General features: G+C 46.7%; 1 protein-coding gene across 1 annotated transcript; it reads left to right on the top strand.

Moving 5' to 3' along the window:
- Positions 1 to 825: 825 nt before the first annotated feature.
- Positions 826 to 16787, top strand: Leprotl1 (leptin receptor overlapping transcript like 1). Its single transcript, XM_028877178.2, has 4 exons — positions 826 to 992; positions 10309 to 10384; positions 13346 to 13532; positions 14606 to 16787. The coding sequence occupies exons 1-4, from the start codon at positions 977 to 979 to the stop codon at positions 14720 to 14722; spliced, it is 396 nt and encodes a 131-aa protein (XP_028733011.1). The 5' UTR covers positions 826 to 976; the 3' UTR covers positions 14723 to 16787.
- The last annotated feature ends 482 nt before the right edge of the window (positions 16788 to 17269 follow it).

Below are 17269 nucleotides of genomic sequence, written 5' to 3'. Positions count from 1 at the left end.
TGTCTCTTCCTCAGAAATGAAAATATTTACAAATGGGAAAATTTGTGTTGCAAATATCTTTTTTATGTAACACGGGGAAGTTCCTGTTACCTTTACAAGGAGAAACGTATGCTCTGCTTTCGTACAGAAAAAGTGAGCAGCCAATTCTTCCCTGTGTCTTTTTTTTTTTTTTTTTTTTTTAATTTCAGCTAAAGTAACCTTTTCTGCCACAGTGGTACATTTTGGAGTGGAGATTCTTCTTACTACCGATTATCTTCGTTGCACTTTTATTTATTTTGAGTATTCTCCCCTTTCAGTCTGCAAACAACCCGAGTGCAGAAACCACACCTGGCTTTGCTCATCCCAATGCCTACCCGGTTCCCCGGCATATATGTGGGGAACATAGAAAGATATATTGGATCTCTGCGAGGGCGCCCCCCCCCCCCGCTCCCCATCCCTTTTGTCACCAAGAAGAGAGACGATCTCCACAGACTTCCAAGAGGATGCATCTGTCAACGATCGCGCGCACCCCCCACCCCCAACTCCATTCCATGACTCGGCCCGCTGCGCCCAATCGGGGGTGGGGGGGGGATGGTTCTCATCAGAGCCCCCATCTATGTAGGAACCCAAGGAGAGAGAGGCAGAGACCACCCATTTCCCGAATCACAGACTGGCTGGTGGTGGGGAGAAACGGGCTCGCCGTGCAAGAGCCGTGCAGAACGTGAAGTGACATCGCCCGGCGTCTTCACGGGACCGCGGGGACTCGGGGCGGGCGCTGTCTGCCGGGCCTGATGGGAACCACCGACCGGCCCTCCCCGCACATCGCAGCCGGTCCCCGAACCGGCGCCCCCGCGCGCCCCCCACGCCCCCGCGCGAGCGCGAAGCCGCCGGCGGAAGTGCTGCGTCGTGCACTTCCGGGTGTTGTCTGGCCGCCGTCGCGCGTCTCGGGTCTCCCGGCCACCGCCCGGGTCGTGGAGCCAGGAGCGACGTCACCGCCATGGCGGGCATCAAAGGTGGGCCTGGGGCGCGGGCCGCGGGGGGCCCCCCGGGGTGGCGGGCGGCCGGGCGGGCGGCCGGGCGCCGGGGTTAGGGCGAGGGCGGCGTGGGGACGACCCAGCCTCGGCTCCTCCAGCCGGCGCGCTCCGCTCCTGGACCAGAGCAGAGCCGGGCAGCCCGGCCACCCCGAGCGCTGTGCGCGAGTTTGCACCCGGAGCCATGGAGGGCTGCGATCGGGAGGGATGCCCGGCCCGGCACATCGGTGTAGTTTCCCACCCGAGGCAGGAGCGCGGTCCCCTCCGAAGCCTGGGCTCTTGTCTGCATCCACTCCCGGGATCCCGGTGCACCATCTTTCCCTTCCTTGCCTCTACATCGGATGCATCTTGATAATTCGGTGTTTGTACCGTGCAGCTAGAGCCCGGATGCTAGCCCAAAGTGCGTGCTCCTGTCTTCCTTTCCCCACAGTTAATTTGCACGTTGACACTTCTGTAGTTTTGTGTGTTTAAAGATAAGGTAACTTAACACCTTGATGAAAGTTCACTTGTTCGTTGCATTCTTTGGAGAAAGGGAATGTTGCCCGGTAGTCTTGCCCCAGGGGTTAGAAGGAAAGTTTTCTGTTTACTTATCAGCAGATCGCTTTGATTTCTTGACCTGCATTGTAGAAGAAGTGTCGCCGGGCAGGAAGTAAACATTTGGCTAGGGATGCCTCCCACCTCGCTGGAAGGGGCGACTTTGGTTGAGCTTTTTCCCAGGGTCACACTTTTTCTCGTATCTTCTTTATTCTGAGAAACGTTTCGTTTCCTATACAGAGAGCCTCGTCATCTGAGCAACTAGGATGCTTTCAGATCTCTTTTTGAACTGTAATAGACTCTTTCGAATCCTAATGTGAACGGAAGTTATTGTAAAATGCTGCCGGTTTTTAGGATGTTGCCCGTGTCCCTCTTCCCAATTCTTCAGTGTCATTACTGAGGGACTCTTTAGCAAGAAAATAGCTTTGTGATTCTCCAAATGTGGATAATGTTAATCTGGTGACAGTGAGTCCGACGGAATTTTACTTACTTTTTAAAGATTTCGATGGGTTTTAAAGTTATGATTGTCCATCAAGATTTTTCTTCCTGTTGGCCTTTGTATTGCCCGTAAATCAAGGAGTGTAGCTGTAGAGACCATCGCATATTTCTTAAGCCGGTTGCCTGTTACATTGTGATAAATTGTATTTTCTGCTAACTCCCAGCCTGGGGAACTTGACCGACCCTTTCACCTCTGTCTTTGGAATCAAAGAACCAAGTCATCTTGTCCCGGGAGAATTTTTGCTAGGTAATTGGGCTGTTCCATCCCTGGCCCAGAGGCTTTGGGAGTAGAAACCGCACTCCTGTTTCATCTTTCAGATGTTGCATCACTCAATTACTGTATGAGTTCTTACCTTACTGGTGTGTCACTGGAGACACCATTTATATAAAATAAGCCACCTGGTTGCCAGTGTCATAAGACTGAAGAAACATTACTGGTTTGGGGAGCACTTTTGAGCAGTTTGTTTACTCTTATCAGCCCTTATCTGTAATGACTTAAGAGATGAGATGTCACATTGGAGCTCACTTAGGTTTCCTAGTGGCTGTACCCAGCAGGACTGCATAAGAGGTTGATTGGACCATGGGCCTGGGTACCAGGTGTTTGTAAGGGTCTCCACTTGACTGTAACTAGCAAGGGGGAGTCTTTTGCTCCACCCCTTGGTATTGTTATAAATAGACCTTTGGAATAAAGCTCTGGGCCAGTGGATACGGATCCTGCGTTTCTCTTCCTTCTTCTCCCTTCTTTATTTCTAACTAAGTCTCTTATCCCTCATTCCTCAAGAGTCCCTGGGGTAGATAAATGTGGGGGCTGGTCCCCTACAGTTGCATTTGAACATCTTTTAAATATTGAGTGTTGAATGCATAGAAATATGACCCTAGAGTATCTTGATTCCCCAAACGGTTCCACAGGACTTGCTTTTTTATCTGTGAGTGTTGAAAAGGAATTGGATCCTGTATAAGTAAATGCATCAGTAATTTTATGGGCTGGAGAGATGGCTCAGTGGTTAAGAGTGCTTACTGCTCTAACAGAAGAGCTAAGTTCAGAACCGAGCACCCCCACCCAGTGGCTCACTCAGTAGGCACCTCACTGGCACAAATACAAACACACCCATACTAAAATAAATATTTTGAATTATTTACTTTTATTCAAAAATTTTAAAATAATTATCTTACAGTATTCATATAATATCAGTAGTAGGAGCTTGTGTTTTAAATGTGTTACAGTGCTGGAAACTTATCTTTTGGTTCCTTCTTTTTTAAAAAAAAATAAAGTCTTTAAAGTTTTGTGTATTTGCTTTCTTGAGAAATTATGTAGTCCAGACTGACCTGGAACCCTCAGCCTTTTTCCTAGGATTGTGGACACCTGCTATGACACAAATAAGCTTCTTGTTGGCTCTTTTCTCTTCATTAAACTCAGCTTTATTTTAGTTGTTTGGGGTGGGGGGTTGTGTGTTTGTTTTTTCCTAGACAGGATTTTTCTATGTAGCCCTGGCTGTCCTGGAACTCTCTGTAGACCATTCTGGCCTCAACTCACAGGTCCACCTGCCTCTGCCTCCAGAGTGCTGGGATTAAAGGTGTGTACCACCATGTCCAGCCCTGTTTTTATTTTTTGGGTTTTTTTTTTAATGTTTTTGTTTTTGCTTGTTTGTTTGTTTGTTTATTGGGTTTTTGAGACAGGTTTCCCTGTGTAGCTTTGCACCTTTCCTGGAACTTACTCTGCAAGCCCAGGTTGGCCTCAAACTCACAGAGATTCACCTGGCTCTGCCTCCCAAGTGCTGGGACTAAAAGTGTGCGCCACTACCGCCCAGCTCTGTTTTTATTTTTTTAAGGGGTAAAATTTTGCACAGTGGAGTCTCTTGGTGGTAAGCACCTCTCCTGCTGGGTTTGGAAGACACACAGCTGTGCAGCTGTGCTCTGTGACAAAGAACACACATCTGGAATCCCCACACCAATATCCCCAGCTCTGCTCTTCAGGAAAAGGCATCTCCACTGTTTCCTCCCCACATTAGCTCAGCCTCTGCTCTTCACAGGAACAGTTAAGAATGTATTCATCAAAGGGCTGGAAAGATGGCTCAGCAGTTAAGAGCACTGGCTGCTCTTCCAGAGGACCCGTGTTCAATTCCCAGCACCCACATGGCAGTTCACACCTGTCTGTAACTCCAGCTCCAGGGCCTCTGACATCCTCACACAGACATAGACGCAGGTAAAACACCAATGAACAGAAAAAAATATTTTTAAAGAATGTATTCAAAGAATATTATCTTCTTTTATAATAACTGTTGGAGGCTGGAGCTCAGCAGTTAAGAGCACTTGCTACACTTGCAGAGGATCCAGGTTTGGGGGCATGGCTGCTAGGAACTGTATGTAACTCCAGCTCCAGGAGATCCAGTACTTTCTTCTGGTCTCTTCCCACATAGGCATACAGATGGTGCGCGCGCGTGCGTGCGTGTGTGCGTGCGTGCGTGCGTGCGTGCGTGTGTGTGTGTGTGTGTGTGTGTGCGTGTGTATACATACAGGCAAAACACTTGTATACTTAAACTTTTGTTTGTTTGGTTTGGTTTGGTTTTTTTGTGGAGACTCACACAGGTTTCCTAGTGAGATCTGAACTTTCTTTACCCAGCAGAGCTGCATAGCAGAATGATTGGCCCACCAGGGTGGTAACCAGGTGTTTGGAAGGGTCTGCACTTGGCTGTGCTATGCTTTGATCTAGCAAGGGGGAGGTCTTTTGCCCTGCCCCTTAGCATTGTTATAAAGAGCCCTTTTGAAGAGACAGAAGGGGCCGGTGGATTTTGATCCAGGTCCTCCCGAAGCTATCCTGTGTTTCTGTCTCCTCTCTGCTATCTTTCTATCTACAAATTTCTTATTTCTCTCTCCTCCTCATAGGAACCCTTTAAAAGGTGGGAGCTGGCCTCCCCCAGTTTTTCAAGACGGTTTCTCTGAGTAGTCCTGGCTGTCCTGGAACTAGCTGTATAAACCAGGTTGGCCTTGAACTCCCAGAGATCCACCTGCCTCTGCTTCCAAGTGCTGGAATTAAAGGCCTGCATCACTACCACCCAGCTGAAAAATATTTTTTTAAGAAGAATCTAGATGTGAATTCTTTGTGACAGAGTAGAGCTAACCTCAGACACATTAAGGCCCTGGGGCTTCCTCTTGCTCAGATGACTGTAAACACACTTTTGAAAGACAGACTTTTTTTCCTGTCTGACTTACAATGTTTCCCCTGTCTGCTGTAGCGGGCAGTTGTTGACTGCATGCAAGTCTTTGATCTACTGCTAACTTGTTTCAATATGGGAAACAAAACCTCAGACTTAGAAAGTTTCACATCCTAAGACACAAGTAACAGTAATTTCTGTAGGAAAGGAAACATTTCTAAGCTCTAACTTTGGTTCAAAGCACACCAACTCTAAGAAATAGAACTAGCCGGGCTGTGGTGGCCCACGCCCTTAGTCCCAGCACTCGGGAGGCAGAGCCAGGCGGATCTTTGTGAGTTTGAAGCCAGCCTGGTCTACAGAGCAAGATCCAGGAAAGGCACAAAACTACATGGAGAAACCGTGTCTGAGGGGGGGAGAAAAAAAAAGACAGAACTAAGCACGGGTGATCCATTTTCTTTCCCTTTCCTTAGAGCACCTTGATGTGTAGGCCGCCCTGGCCTGGGACTAATATGTAGCACAGGCTGTCCTTGATCAACCTCAGTCCTCTTGCCTCACCCTGCCGAGTGCTAAGTGTGGGTCACCATACCTAGCTCTAGATTTTGTTTTATTTGGTGTCTCAAACGGTGGAGGTTTTTGATGGTGGTCATGGTGGTAGTTTGTTTGTCGACAAGTTGGTTAGTTGGTGTCTCATGTAGCCCAGGCTAGCCTGAAGCTTGCTGTGTGGTCCATCGATCAACTTGAACTCTGATGTTTGCTTCCTTCAGTAGAACAGGTTACCCCAAATGATTTCTGGATACATTCTCTGTCCTCTACATAGTATTTACAGTGGTGAACTTCGCTGTTTGCTGGCTGCATTTCTAAGAGTAGAGGTCGTTTTTCTTCAGAATGTCTTTTTGAATAGTCTCTCCAGTGTTTAGAGACTCGCTTGCTTTTTCTATACAGTCCTGGTTTCTAGAAAGAAGAACTGAGTTAGATAAGCTATTGAGGTACCCAGCTAGTGGCCAGCAGAGGCCCGGACTCCGTGATGTTGGCCTCCTCCCTCCCCTGTTCTGTGCTCCACTGGCTACGTTCATTCCACAGTTGTTACTGAGTGCTAAAGCTGGGCCATGGTGTCAGGAACAGAAGAGCAACACTTGGGAAGGGAAGATGACAGGAACAGAAGAGGAACTCTTGGGAAGGGAAGATGACAGGACCCGGTTGGGGATGGCAGCTGTGGTGACCCAGCAGGGACCCACATGCAGTTGAAGCCCGGCACACACCTGCACATCTGACGTCCTTGACTCTGCTCTGTCACTGGCTCGTCACACCTGTGTCCCCACCCTTCCCCGCCTGCTTCTACTCATCTCTGGCCATTTGTTTTCTAAATCTTTCGCTGCTTCCAGAATTCACGTTTACTGAGCAAACAGAACGGTCGTCTCTCACTTTCTCCTTAATCCCTTGTTAGGTGTTCACCGAGCGCCCACTGTATGCCGGCTACTACACAAAACCCTGAGGATACAGACATAAATAGAACAGAAATTCATTCTTAGAGGGCTCCCATTCTTGCAAGAGACCATAAATAATGCCCGTGGTCACATAATCCTGTTTAGAGGACAAAACAGTTAAGGAAGTGAAAATGAGGAGGTGAGAAGGCAGACTTGGCAGCCATAAAATCAATGCAGACTCATTGTTTGCTTGCTTATTGATTTATTCATTTTTGAGGTAGGGTTTCAAGTAGCCCAGGCTGGCCCTAAACTCTAACTCGGTATATAATCAAAGCTGGCCTTAAACATCCAGTCCCTCCTGCTTCCACCTCCCAAGGCAGGGATTACCAGAGTGGACCACCACACTCGGTCATTTGTTATTTTACGGCCTGGCCAGGTGGCTCATCAGCATGTGCACACAGATAGCACCCAGTAACTAAAATGGGATGATTTAAAAGCCTGCTTAATTCTCCCACTAGAATGTATGCACCATGAAAGTGAAAGCATTTTTCCTCCCGCCTCGTTGCTATGTCTTCAGTAGCAGAGACATGTGGCACAATTGAGTGCTTCGTGTGTTTGTTGTATGAGTAAATGAGTGTTGTTTATTCATGCAGCAGCCCTTGGCGGTTGAATCCAGAGCCTTGTTCGTGTCCACCAGGCAAGCACTGTACCACGGAGCTGGTCCCTAGCCCCTCCGTAAACCAATAAGTCATAAATACAGTAGCAGAGTTGGTGCGGCTCTGAGATGCTTGAGATGAGATGTGAAGGAAAAGCAGTAATAAGCGAGAAGAGAGACAGAGCGGGTCGGGAACACAGGCTCCGAGGGCTTATGGGAGCCAGGGAGATCCCAATGTATGCTTGACATCAGTCACGATTTCCTGAGTGAAAGAAAACTCTGAGGTAGGACGCTAAACATACACAGAGGCCTTCTAGGTGACGTAGCCACTGGTCTCCAGAATAGAAAAGAGTGGTCTAAGAAGCCAAGAGGACGTGACTGCCTGTGTGATCCAGGCAGGGACTGTAGACAGGTCCATGAGGGCCAAAAGGAGAACTCAGGGTTCTCCTGTAGTTACTGCATTCCCTGTAAACCTGAAAGGCTGTCTCTGTTTAAAACAACACGAACACATCTTTGCCTTTCCCCCACAGTCACTGGAAATGTAAAATATAATGACGTTAATAACTGAGTGCACTGTGTCATGGCAACCTGACTCATGTTGTATTCAGCATCCCAGCCGACTCCCAGCTGGCCAAGACAATGTCAACGGCCATCTTGTCCGTAGTATTAAGTGGTGTCTGACCTCTCGCCACTAATTTTTGTTTGTATGCTGTAGTTTTTCTACTTGGGAAATTTTAGATTTTCACTTAGCTTTTGGATTTTAACTTTTCTGTTAAGGTTAGACCATACCAGTTTTTGTGGGTTTTTTAGGGACCAATCTAATTACAGATGGTTGTGAGTTGCTGGGAATTGAACTCAGGACTTCTGGAAGAGCAGTCAGTGCTCTTAACCTCTGAGCCATCTCTCCAGCCCCGGCTGTACCAGTTTTTAAAAAGTTACTTTCTGGGCCTGTGAGATACCTTAACATGTAAGAAAGAGTGCTTGCCTCTAAACCTGATGGCCAAGTTCAGTCCCCAGAACCCATGTGGTGGAAAAAAAGAACAGCCCCTGCAAGATGCCCTCTGACCTGCACAAGGACACACATGAAATAAATAAATCCAAATAAGAAATGTAATCTCACCACGTCATTTTCTTAGCCACTGGGGATGCAGAAATGCAGGCAATGTATAAGTTAAATAGGTTGTTTTTCTCTTGGTTGAAATCTAGGTCGTTGATTATATATGATAAAGTCATTGCTCACTTTAAAATACACCAGCCATGTGTGGGGAGCTTCAGAAGTGTATCTGACTATAGGACGCCTCCACCTCCTTCTGTGCTAAGACAGTGGTACCACGTCCACGTCAGGCTGGACTGTTACCCTACAGATTTCCTCGAATTTGGGAAATCACGAACAAAATAACTGTGCTTCTGTACCATGTTTAAAGACAAACAAAATCGGGGCTGGAGAGATGGCTCAGCGGTTGGGAGCACTGATTACTCTTCTGGGGGACCCAGTTTCAACTGCCAGCATCTACACGGCAGCTCACAACTGCCTGTAACTCCAGTTCCAGGGGACTCAATGCCCTTACAGATGCGCATGCAGGCAAAACACATAAAATAAAAATAAATACATTGTTTAAAAAAACTTAAAGTCAGGTATTTTAAAAAGACTAACAAAATTGATTACAGTAATTAACTGTATACAAGTTGTTACTGTGAAGTCTATACAGTAACTCTTTCACTTCCTTAAAAAAAAATAACAATAACAACACTTAAGAGGCAGAGGCAGGTGGATACCTGTGAGTTTGAGGACAGCCTGGTCTACATACATAGCAAAGTCCAGGCCAGTCAGGGCTATACAGTGAGCCCCTGTCTAAAAATAATGAAAAAGAAAAACCACATCATCATAAATTAACCACACATACCCTTGGACAATTTATCTCTCAGTTCTGTGCTTTTTTATTTCTGTTCAGGTGAGGCTCTTCCCTCCCTCCGTCCCTCCTTCCCTGCCCCCACTCCTTCCCTTTGTGTGGACTTTTGTGTTTCTGTTTCTGAGGCTTTCTTCTCCCTCCTCCCTCCCTCCCCTGTGCCCCCCCTCCTTCCCTTTGTGTTTCTGTTTTGGTGAGGCTCTTATGCCCGGCTCCCCTCCCTCCTTCCTTATTGTGTGAGGTGCCTGTGGAGGTCAGAAGACAACTTTATCGAGTTGAGTTTTCTCCTTCCACTTCCAGGAATTGACCTTGGGTCATTGGTCTTGTGTGGCATCTGTCTTGTGTGGCATCAGTCTTGTGTGGCAAGTGCTTCACTCGTGTGGATTAAATAAAATGTTTGGGGGGTGGGCGCATTAATTCTGTGTGCCTCAGTGGTCCTGAGAAATGGAACTGGTCATTGGAGTGTATGGTGTGTGTTATCAGTAGGTCTAAACTGATATTCGGGTTAAGTGTTCCTTATTGGGAGTTTTTAGAACCAAATGTGTTTCAGCTCTTGGATTTCCCCTGATTTGGTAATATTTGAATATACACAATGGGGGCGGGGCTTGTTTGAGACAGGGTTTCGCTATGTATCCCTGGCTGACCCAGAACTCATTATGTAGACCGGAGTTCCACCTCCCTCTCCCTCCCTAGAGATGGGATGAAAGTCCCATGTCACCGGGCCTGGCTGACGTTCCTATCTCAGAGCCTTTCAAAGGGTTAAGGAGGGTACTCAACCTCTAACACTTTTGTTTTGTTTTGAGGATGCCAGAGAAGCTTGTTCTGAAACTGTGTAATTGGCAGTTTTGAAGACAGTTCACATTTTGTTTCTTTTTTCTTTCTTTCTTTCTTTTCTTTCTTTTTTTGAGATCGAGATGTAGCTCAAGCTGACCTTTATAATCCTCCTGCCTCCGAGATTACCAGGCATGAGCCACTCCTCCCAGTGTGGCATGGTTCACTTTTAGCAGCCCGAATTTAGAGGGGAGGCAGAGTGTGTTTCGCTTCTGGGGTCCATGTGGTGCTCAGACTGGCGTGGGGTGAACCACACTCTAACTGATCGCGCTCTCCGGGCTTTTGTATCTTTTACAGCTCTAATTAGCTTGTCGTTTGGAGGAGCAATCGGGCTGATGTTTTTGATGCTTGGATGTGCCCTTCCAATATACAAGTACGTAATGGTTTTGTTTTTCCTCTTTGAGTGTGTAAGGGTAAGATTCTCCTGCTTTTAAAGTTTTTAGCATGCTTTGTTTTCTACTATACAAGTAATGCCGGGAAATGTTCATTTACCAAATCCAATCCTCTTCTGAAAATCATCACTGTGAAGATACTAGAATGCCAAGGCAGAGACATTTTTGGCCATGACCTGCCTCTGTAATGGCCTGGTGACGACAGCAGGTCAGCCCTACTGCCCATCAATAATACTCAAACAATCTAAAACATCTTATTACAGAAAATAACATAGGCGGCTTCTGAACACAGCTGACTCAAGACACGGTGTCGGTGATTCCTTTCCCTAAAATAGAAAGAACTTCTTTCTGTTGAGACATTGTCTCACTGCGTGGCCCAGGCTGACCTCACTCACAGTCTGCCTGCCCCAGTCTCCCAAGTTCCAGAATTCCAGGTATTCATCACCATGTCCAGTTGAGAAAACTTTTAAAATTAATGTTTAATTAACTTAGTTTTAAAAATACAAATGAGTAGAAGTAGACCAAAGACACAGAGAGAGGATTGTGTCGCTGACAAGCACATGAAATCATCCTAAATCCCACTTAACACTACGTGGTCTCTACCGTTGAAGATAAAGGTTGAGGGCGGACAGGCGCTGCTAGGTACCCGCAGGGACTAAGTCTCGGCCAGGGGTTAGGAAGCGAGTAGTTGCTGTTTCTTGGAACTAGTTGAACTAGTTTGCCTGTATCTTGTAGTTCATGGAACTGGCCCTCCCCTTCTTAGAAATCCTCATACAAATCCACTTGCAAACACCTGCAAAGGTACATGTAGTTGGCTAAGAATATTGCTGTTCACAGCCGCCATGCCTATAAGAGCAGAAATGGAAAACTGGTGACATCACTAATGCCCATCCCAAGCTAAATTATGGGCATTTTGTGAGGACCTGAGTTCAAATCCCCAGAACCCATGTAACAGCTGAGTGTAGTAGCATGTGTCTTTAACCCCAGTGTTTCTCGATGAGACGGACTCTGTAAGCTTTGCAAGCCAAGATAGCCTGGTATAAACAACAGACAAAGACCCTGTCTTAGACCATGTGGTAGGTAAGAATTCACACCCACGATTGTTCTCTGACATCCACACACTGTGGCACACGAGCACCCACATCCATACACACACACACACACACACACACACACACACACACACACACTTAAAGTGCAGAGGCTGGAGAGAGTAACATGTAAAAAAGCAAAGTGCTTGTTGTGTAAGTGTGAGGACTGATTTCCAAACCCATGTGCCAAAGCAGAGCATCACGTTCCATGTTTGTAATCCCAGTGCTGGGGAGGGGGGGACAGCCTGGCCTGATTGGCAGGCCCCAGGCCGGTGAGAGACCCTGTCTCAAATAGAAGTGGACAGTGCTGAGGAGGAACAGCGCCCAAGGTTGTTCCCTGACCTTCAGACCAGCACCAATGCACACCCATGCACACACACTAATACACCCATACAAACACACATACCAAGGTTGTTCCCTGACCTTCAGACCAGCCCATGCACACCCATGCACACCCACTAATGCGCCCATACAAACATACACATACCCAAAAACAAATTATCGTGGATCCTTGAATGACAATATTAATTTACCTTAAGGAATGAGGAAGGGCTGTAAATCTGTAAATGTTGTTACATAGTTTTACCTTGGTTAAATTTGTATGGATTGTAGAGGGTCCACAAGAAGCTCCTTAGAAAGATTTAAAAAATGAATAAAAATAAAATAAAATAAAATAAAAAAGCAGGGGTTGGAAAGCTTCTTAATTTTTTGTATTTCTGTATTTGTATTTCTGTATTTGAATTTTTTTTCTTCTTCTTTTGGTTTTTCGAGACAAGTTTTCTCTGTGTAGCTTTGCACCTTTCTTTGAACTCACTTGGTAGCCCAGGCTGGCCTTGAACTCACAGAGATCCGCCTGCCTCTGCCTCCCGAGTGCTGGGATTAAAGGCTTGCCCACCACCGCCCGGCGAATTTTTTTTATTAAGCACATATTCCCCTTAAAAAATTTTGCTCTCTTAAAATGCTTAGGGAAAGATTAAGAAAAAGATAATGGGCTGGAGAGACGGCTCAGGGCTTAAGAGCACTGGCTGCTCTTCAGAGGACCCGGGTTCAGTTCCCAACACCCACATGGTGCCTCCCATTCCTCTGTAACTCCAGTTCCAGGGCATATGACACCCTCTTCTGGCCTCTTGGGTATTGAATGCCCATATTCATGCACAATACATAAAAATAAATCTTTTTCAGAAGAAGAAACTATAACAGATAGCTCCAGCAGATCTCCACTGTGTGTGTGGCTAAGCTTGTCGATTTTAAAGACCATTTGTTTCTTGTAATTTTTTTTAATATACTGTTAAAGCATGACAAAGAGGTGGAAGGAGTTAGTCTGTCCCCTTCACACAGCTCCCCACCCACCCCACCTACCACAGTTCCCAAAGCCAGGGAATGAAATCAGCACACCCTGGTTAACAGCGAACTAAAAACCATGTTGTACAGTACTGTTTTCAGTTAGTGCCCTGTATTTTGGTTTCAATTAAAGGAAGCGTGGGTGTTTTAACATTATGATGAGGTAGGATGTCAGCCATAGCATGGACCTTTAATTTTAAAAGTTTCTGTGTCAATACTCTTATTTTCAGTACGCCTCCTTATTAAGCTAAAGTGGTTTTTTTGGGGTTTTTTGTTTTTTTACATTTTGGCTATTCTTTCATTTTGTCAGCAGACCTTTTCCATAGTGCGCCATAATGGAATACAGGGGTAAACTGACTGAAATTCCCACATGAGCTGGTGGCTTTGTTTGCGGCTGCAGCCTGGCTGACACCCTGTCGCTGTCCTTTGGTCTTTAAACGAGAGCGAAGTTGGTGTGTTGGGAAGGGTCGGGGCCGACCAGACCTGCATTGACCCCTCTTTCTTTTCCAGCGAATACTGGCCCCTCTTCGTCCTCTTCTTTTACGTCCTCTCGCCCATCCCGTACTGCGTAGCCAGGAGGCTGGTGGACGACACGGACGCCATGAGCAGCGCCTGCAAGGAGCTCGCCATATTCCTCACGACGGGCGTCGTCGTCTCGGCCTTTGGGCTGCCCGTTGTATTTGCCAGAGCAAATCTGGTGAGCTGCCCTAACCTGCGAACGTTTCTCTATCAGACCGTTGTTCATTGCTTTTTCTTCCAAGCTCCGTCACAGTAGAAAGAGAGAGAGAGAGAGAGAGAAGAAGAGAGAGAGAGAGAGAGAGAGGTGAGGCATTAGAATGGAGAGGACAGGTTTAAACCTCAGCTCTCGGGGGGAAACTGTTGGAGGGCGAGGCTTGGGTCTGCAGGAGAAAGGGCACCTTAACCCACTCACCAGTGCTGAGCACCGTGCGCCTGCCCTGTGAGACCTTGCGCAGTGGTCCTCAATCTTCTAATGCTGCCACCCCTTAATACAGTTCCTCATGCTGTGGTGACCCCCAACCACAACATTATTTCGTTGCTCCTTCCTAACTGTAGTTTTGCTGCTGTTATGAATTGTAATGTAAATGTCTGATATGCCGGCTAGCTGATGTGCCACCCATTTGAAAGGGTTGTTGGACAACTTCCCCGGTTGAGAACCACTGACCTAAAGCATGGAAGTGTGAGTCAGTCGTTCTCTGCATCTGGGAAAGTGTGAACAAGGAGAAAGAGCAGAGCCACGCTTCAGGTGTGATGGCGGCAGTTCCGCACTCTGCCCCTTTCAGAGAAAGCACGGTATGTTTTCATCACCGGCGCTTAGGGTTCCGTCTCTGCCCTAGCAAGATTCTTAGACTCACTAAGAAAAATCAGCTTCCCTTGTAAGCAGTAGCTGTAGAATCCTGTGTGGTCCTAGGGACCCACCTCAGGGGCAGGGTGCACCCTAAATGCACAGGGCCCTGGGGTGGACCCTCAGCACTGCAGACAGAGCCAGACGAAGCTCTGACAGTCATGATCAAAGCTAAGCTTGTTCCGCAATAATGATCACCCCCTTACTCTCAACTTTTCAATCAATCAGTGCAAATGAAAACACTGTAGGAGAGTGTTGAGCGCTGTACCTAAGCTAGATGGTGATTGGCCAGCGCACAGAGCGTTGCGTGGCTCCCTGTGGCTCCCTGTGGCTCCCTGTGGCTCCCCGTGGCTCCCCGTGGCCCCTGCCTTGCGCACCGGCTGACTGTTGCTCCCTTCCTTCCGCAGATCAAGTGGGGAGCCTGCGCACTCGTCCTCACAGGAAACACAGTCATCTTCGCCACCATTCTGGGCTTCTTCCTGGTCTTCGGGAGCAACGACGACTTCAGCTGGCAGCAGTGGTGAGAAGAGCTACGGACTGTTGTCACATGGACTTCTGTCGCCTGCTGGCCGTCCAAGCCCGGGAGATGGGGACCGGGACGCTGAGTTGTGTAGCGAGCCCCCGGGGGTGTCCCACGTGCTCCCTTCTCACTCTTGTACGCCTACTGTTTCCACGGGGACTTGCTAAGGATTAAAAGGATTTTCTCTTTTGGAAAAGCTTCACTGGTTTCCCACTTCTCTAGACTGCTTTTCATGGTGTCCTGCTGAATCTAAAATACCTACGTGTTTTCCCCATTCTGTTGTTTTTAAATCAGTATGCAATGTTAAACCTTTTTAAGATGTAATAACCATTTGCATTGGTTTAGGAATTCAGAACTTCTGGCTGTATTATGGGCTAAAGTACATATTTTCTCTAAAAATCAGTTCATCTCCATTATAAAATATATATATATATAAGTTAGTTTCCATTCAGTCAGGATGCCATCACTCCCAGGTGAACGCAACCATCCAGAGCGTCGACATACCTTATCCACTATTTACTCAGTGCACAGATAGCCGCATTTATACCTCAGGGGGGCCGAGTAATACTGCCCATGCCCTCCATAAGGGTTGCTGGTTTTATGAGTAGACAGGTGTTTTGTGAATTGAAAATTATTTTATGGAATGGCTACAAAAGAGTGCTTTTCTCCTCAATCGTTAGAATTTATGTTAAACTTTGAGGTACAAGTATAAAACAAGTCTGGGGGTGCAGTTTATATCTGTGTGTATTACGGTCAAAGCAAGTGAGTTGCTGTGTGGGACGCAGCAAAGCTGAGATTCGGCCATGTGAATGCCGCTTCTGTTTATAAGTGACCAAGTCTGAGCTTCTGTCAGCCTCTCGTGGTTCGGAGGGTGACATGGACATGCATGGGACAGTCATGTGTTTGCATTGTAGAGACTCAAAAACTCGCCCGCTTCCTCCTCTTAACTTATTTTGTACATTGTATATATTGTCAGAGATCTTTTCAAATATAGTTTAATAGCATCTAGAAATGTTTGACTACTAGGAAAACGATTGCTACGCCATACATTCAGAGTGCCCCCTCCCCCTCAAGGCCTTGGACTCGATTCACAAGTGACTTGTTAGTCTTGCAGATAACCCAGGGATGGACAGAGGTTAGAGGGTGTGTATTTCAAAAACACTGAAGACAGGCTTCCTGATACCTCTTAGTTGAGGTCTCGTTTCATCACCATAGATGTGCTGTTGTAAAGGTATTTATTGTATGAATTAATACAGAGTAGCCAAATCCAGCTGTGTCACAGCTTCAAACTCAAACCCGACCAAAAACTTCCCAAAGTGGCCAGGCATGACCAAACCGTAGCGGTCCTTCGCATCCTCGATTCTCGGTACGTAACTCAAGAGCTGGTTATGAAAATGTTCACATTGATCCGACAGTATTTTGTGAGGACATTTGTATGTTTCTTCAGCCTGCTTATATAAAGAGAAGTGTTCTGCCTTTAGCTGAAAATGAGTAACCATGACAACTGTCTTTTGTTGTTTTCTGGGGTTTTATTTCTCAAAAAGGAAAATGGGACCACATACGAAATTTGTTCAGCTTTTTACTTAAAGATGCCCAAAGCTGCAGTTTTGATTTTGTTTTGTTTGATCTAACCCATGTTGGATTACCACTGGCTGTGAGATGGGAAGCAGTGTGGCTGTGCCATTTGTGGGTTAGACCAAATGTGGCTCACTGAGTAATGCTGATGGAGGTATGTGTGTGTGTACAGACAGTCAGAACTGTGCCAGTGATCAGGATGGAGTGGGAGGCTCCTTCTCAGGTCCTTCCCCATTTTTCTGTTCCTTCACAAATACAATGCTGTGTGCGTGGCCATAGACTCCTTTTCTAGCAGCTGCATTCTTTCTGGGTACTAATTTCATCAGCAGCATTGTGTGTCTGACCAGGACACTGGCTTCACAGTCCCATCTCTGGTTTCTAGGCTAGTTACTTAAAAGAGTTTTTCATAAATATGCACCAACACAACATTGCCATTCTGCTGTGGAGAGAAAGAAAACTTTTGATGATGAGACAATAAAGATTTTAAATATCCATTTTAGCTTGTGGATGTTTTCATAATAAAAGTTCACTAACCATTTAATAACATGACACAAAGCTAGACATGGGAACACACGCCCGTAGCCTCGGCAGGTGAGAAACTGAGGCAAGAGAATCAAGAGGCTGAGGCTACACGGGTCTACATGGGACCCTGTCTTAAAAAAATCAAAAATGGTCATGGGCTAGGAAGCAAGCAGGCTAGCAGATCAAGCCTGCTGCGGAAAGTGAAACCATAGTAACCGTGCTGCCGTGAGGCTCTGTGATCTTGAGTGGTGATAAATGGGCTGGAACTGTGCCTGGTTTACAGTGAGTACAGCGAGACTCAGACATTTCAGCTAAGAGCAGAGCCTCCGCTGAGAGAGTGCAGGTTACTATTGACTGGTCTGTGCTTTAGACCCCAGGGCTCTTTGTGATGGCTACGAACGGTGGGATATTCAAATCCTTGTTTCTCCCATACATGCTCGCTCCTGTTGTGGGA

Source organism: Peromyscus leucopus, chromosome 17 (genome assembly GCF_004664715.2).
Source record: "Peromyscus leucopus breed LL Stock chromosome 17, UCI_PerLeu_2.1, whole genome shotgun sequence".
In the NCBI taxonomy this organism is placed as follows: Eukaryota; Metazoa; Chordata; class Mammalia; order Rodentia; family Cricetidae; genus Peromyscus; species Peromyscus leucopus.
The sequence above is the reverse complement of the archived record's forward strand: the minus strand, read 5'-3'. Positions and strand labels throughout refer to the sequence as shown.

Coding starts and splice junctions, on each gene's coding strand:
- Leprotl1 (XM_028877178.2), top strand. Junction 10,385..13,345: donor TGTGCCCTTCCAATATACAA/GTACGTAATGGT, acceptor TTTCTTTTCCAG/CGAATACTGGCCCCTCTTCG. Junction 13,533..14,605: donor TATTTGCCAGAGCAAATCTG/GTGAGCTGCCCT, acceptor TTCCTTCCGCAG/ATCAAGTGGGGAGCCTGCGC.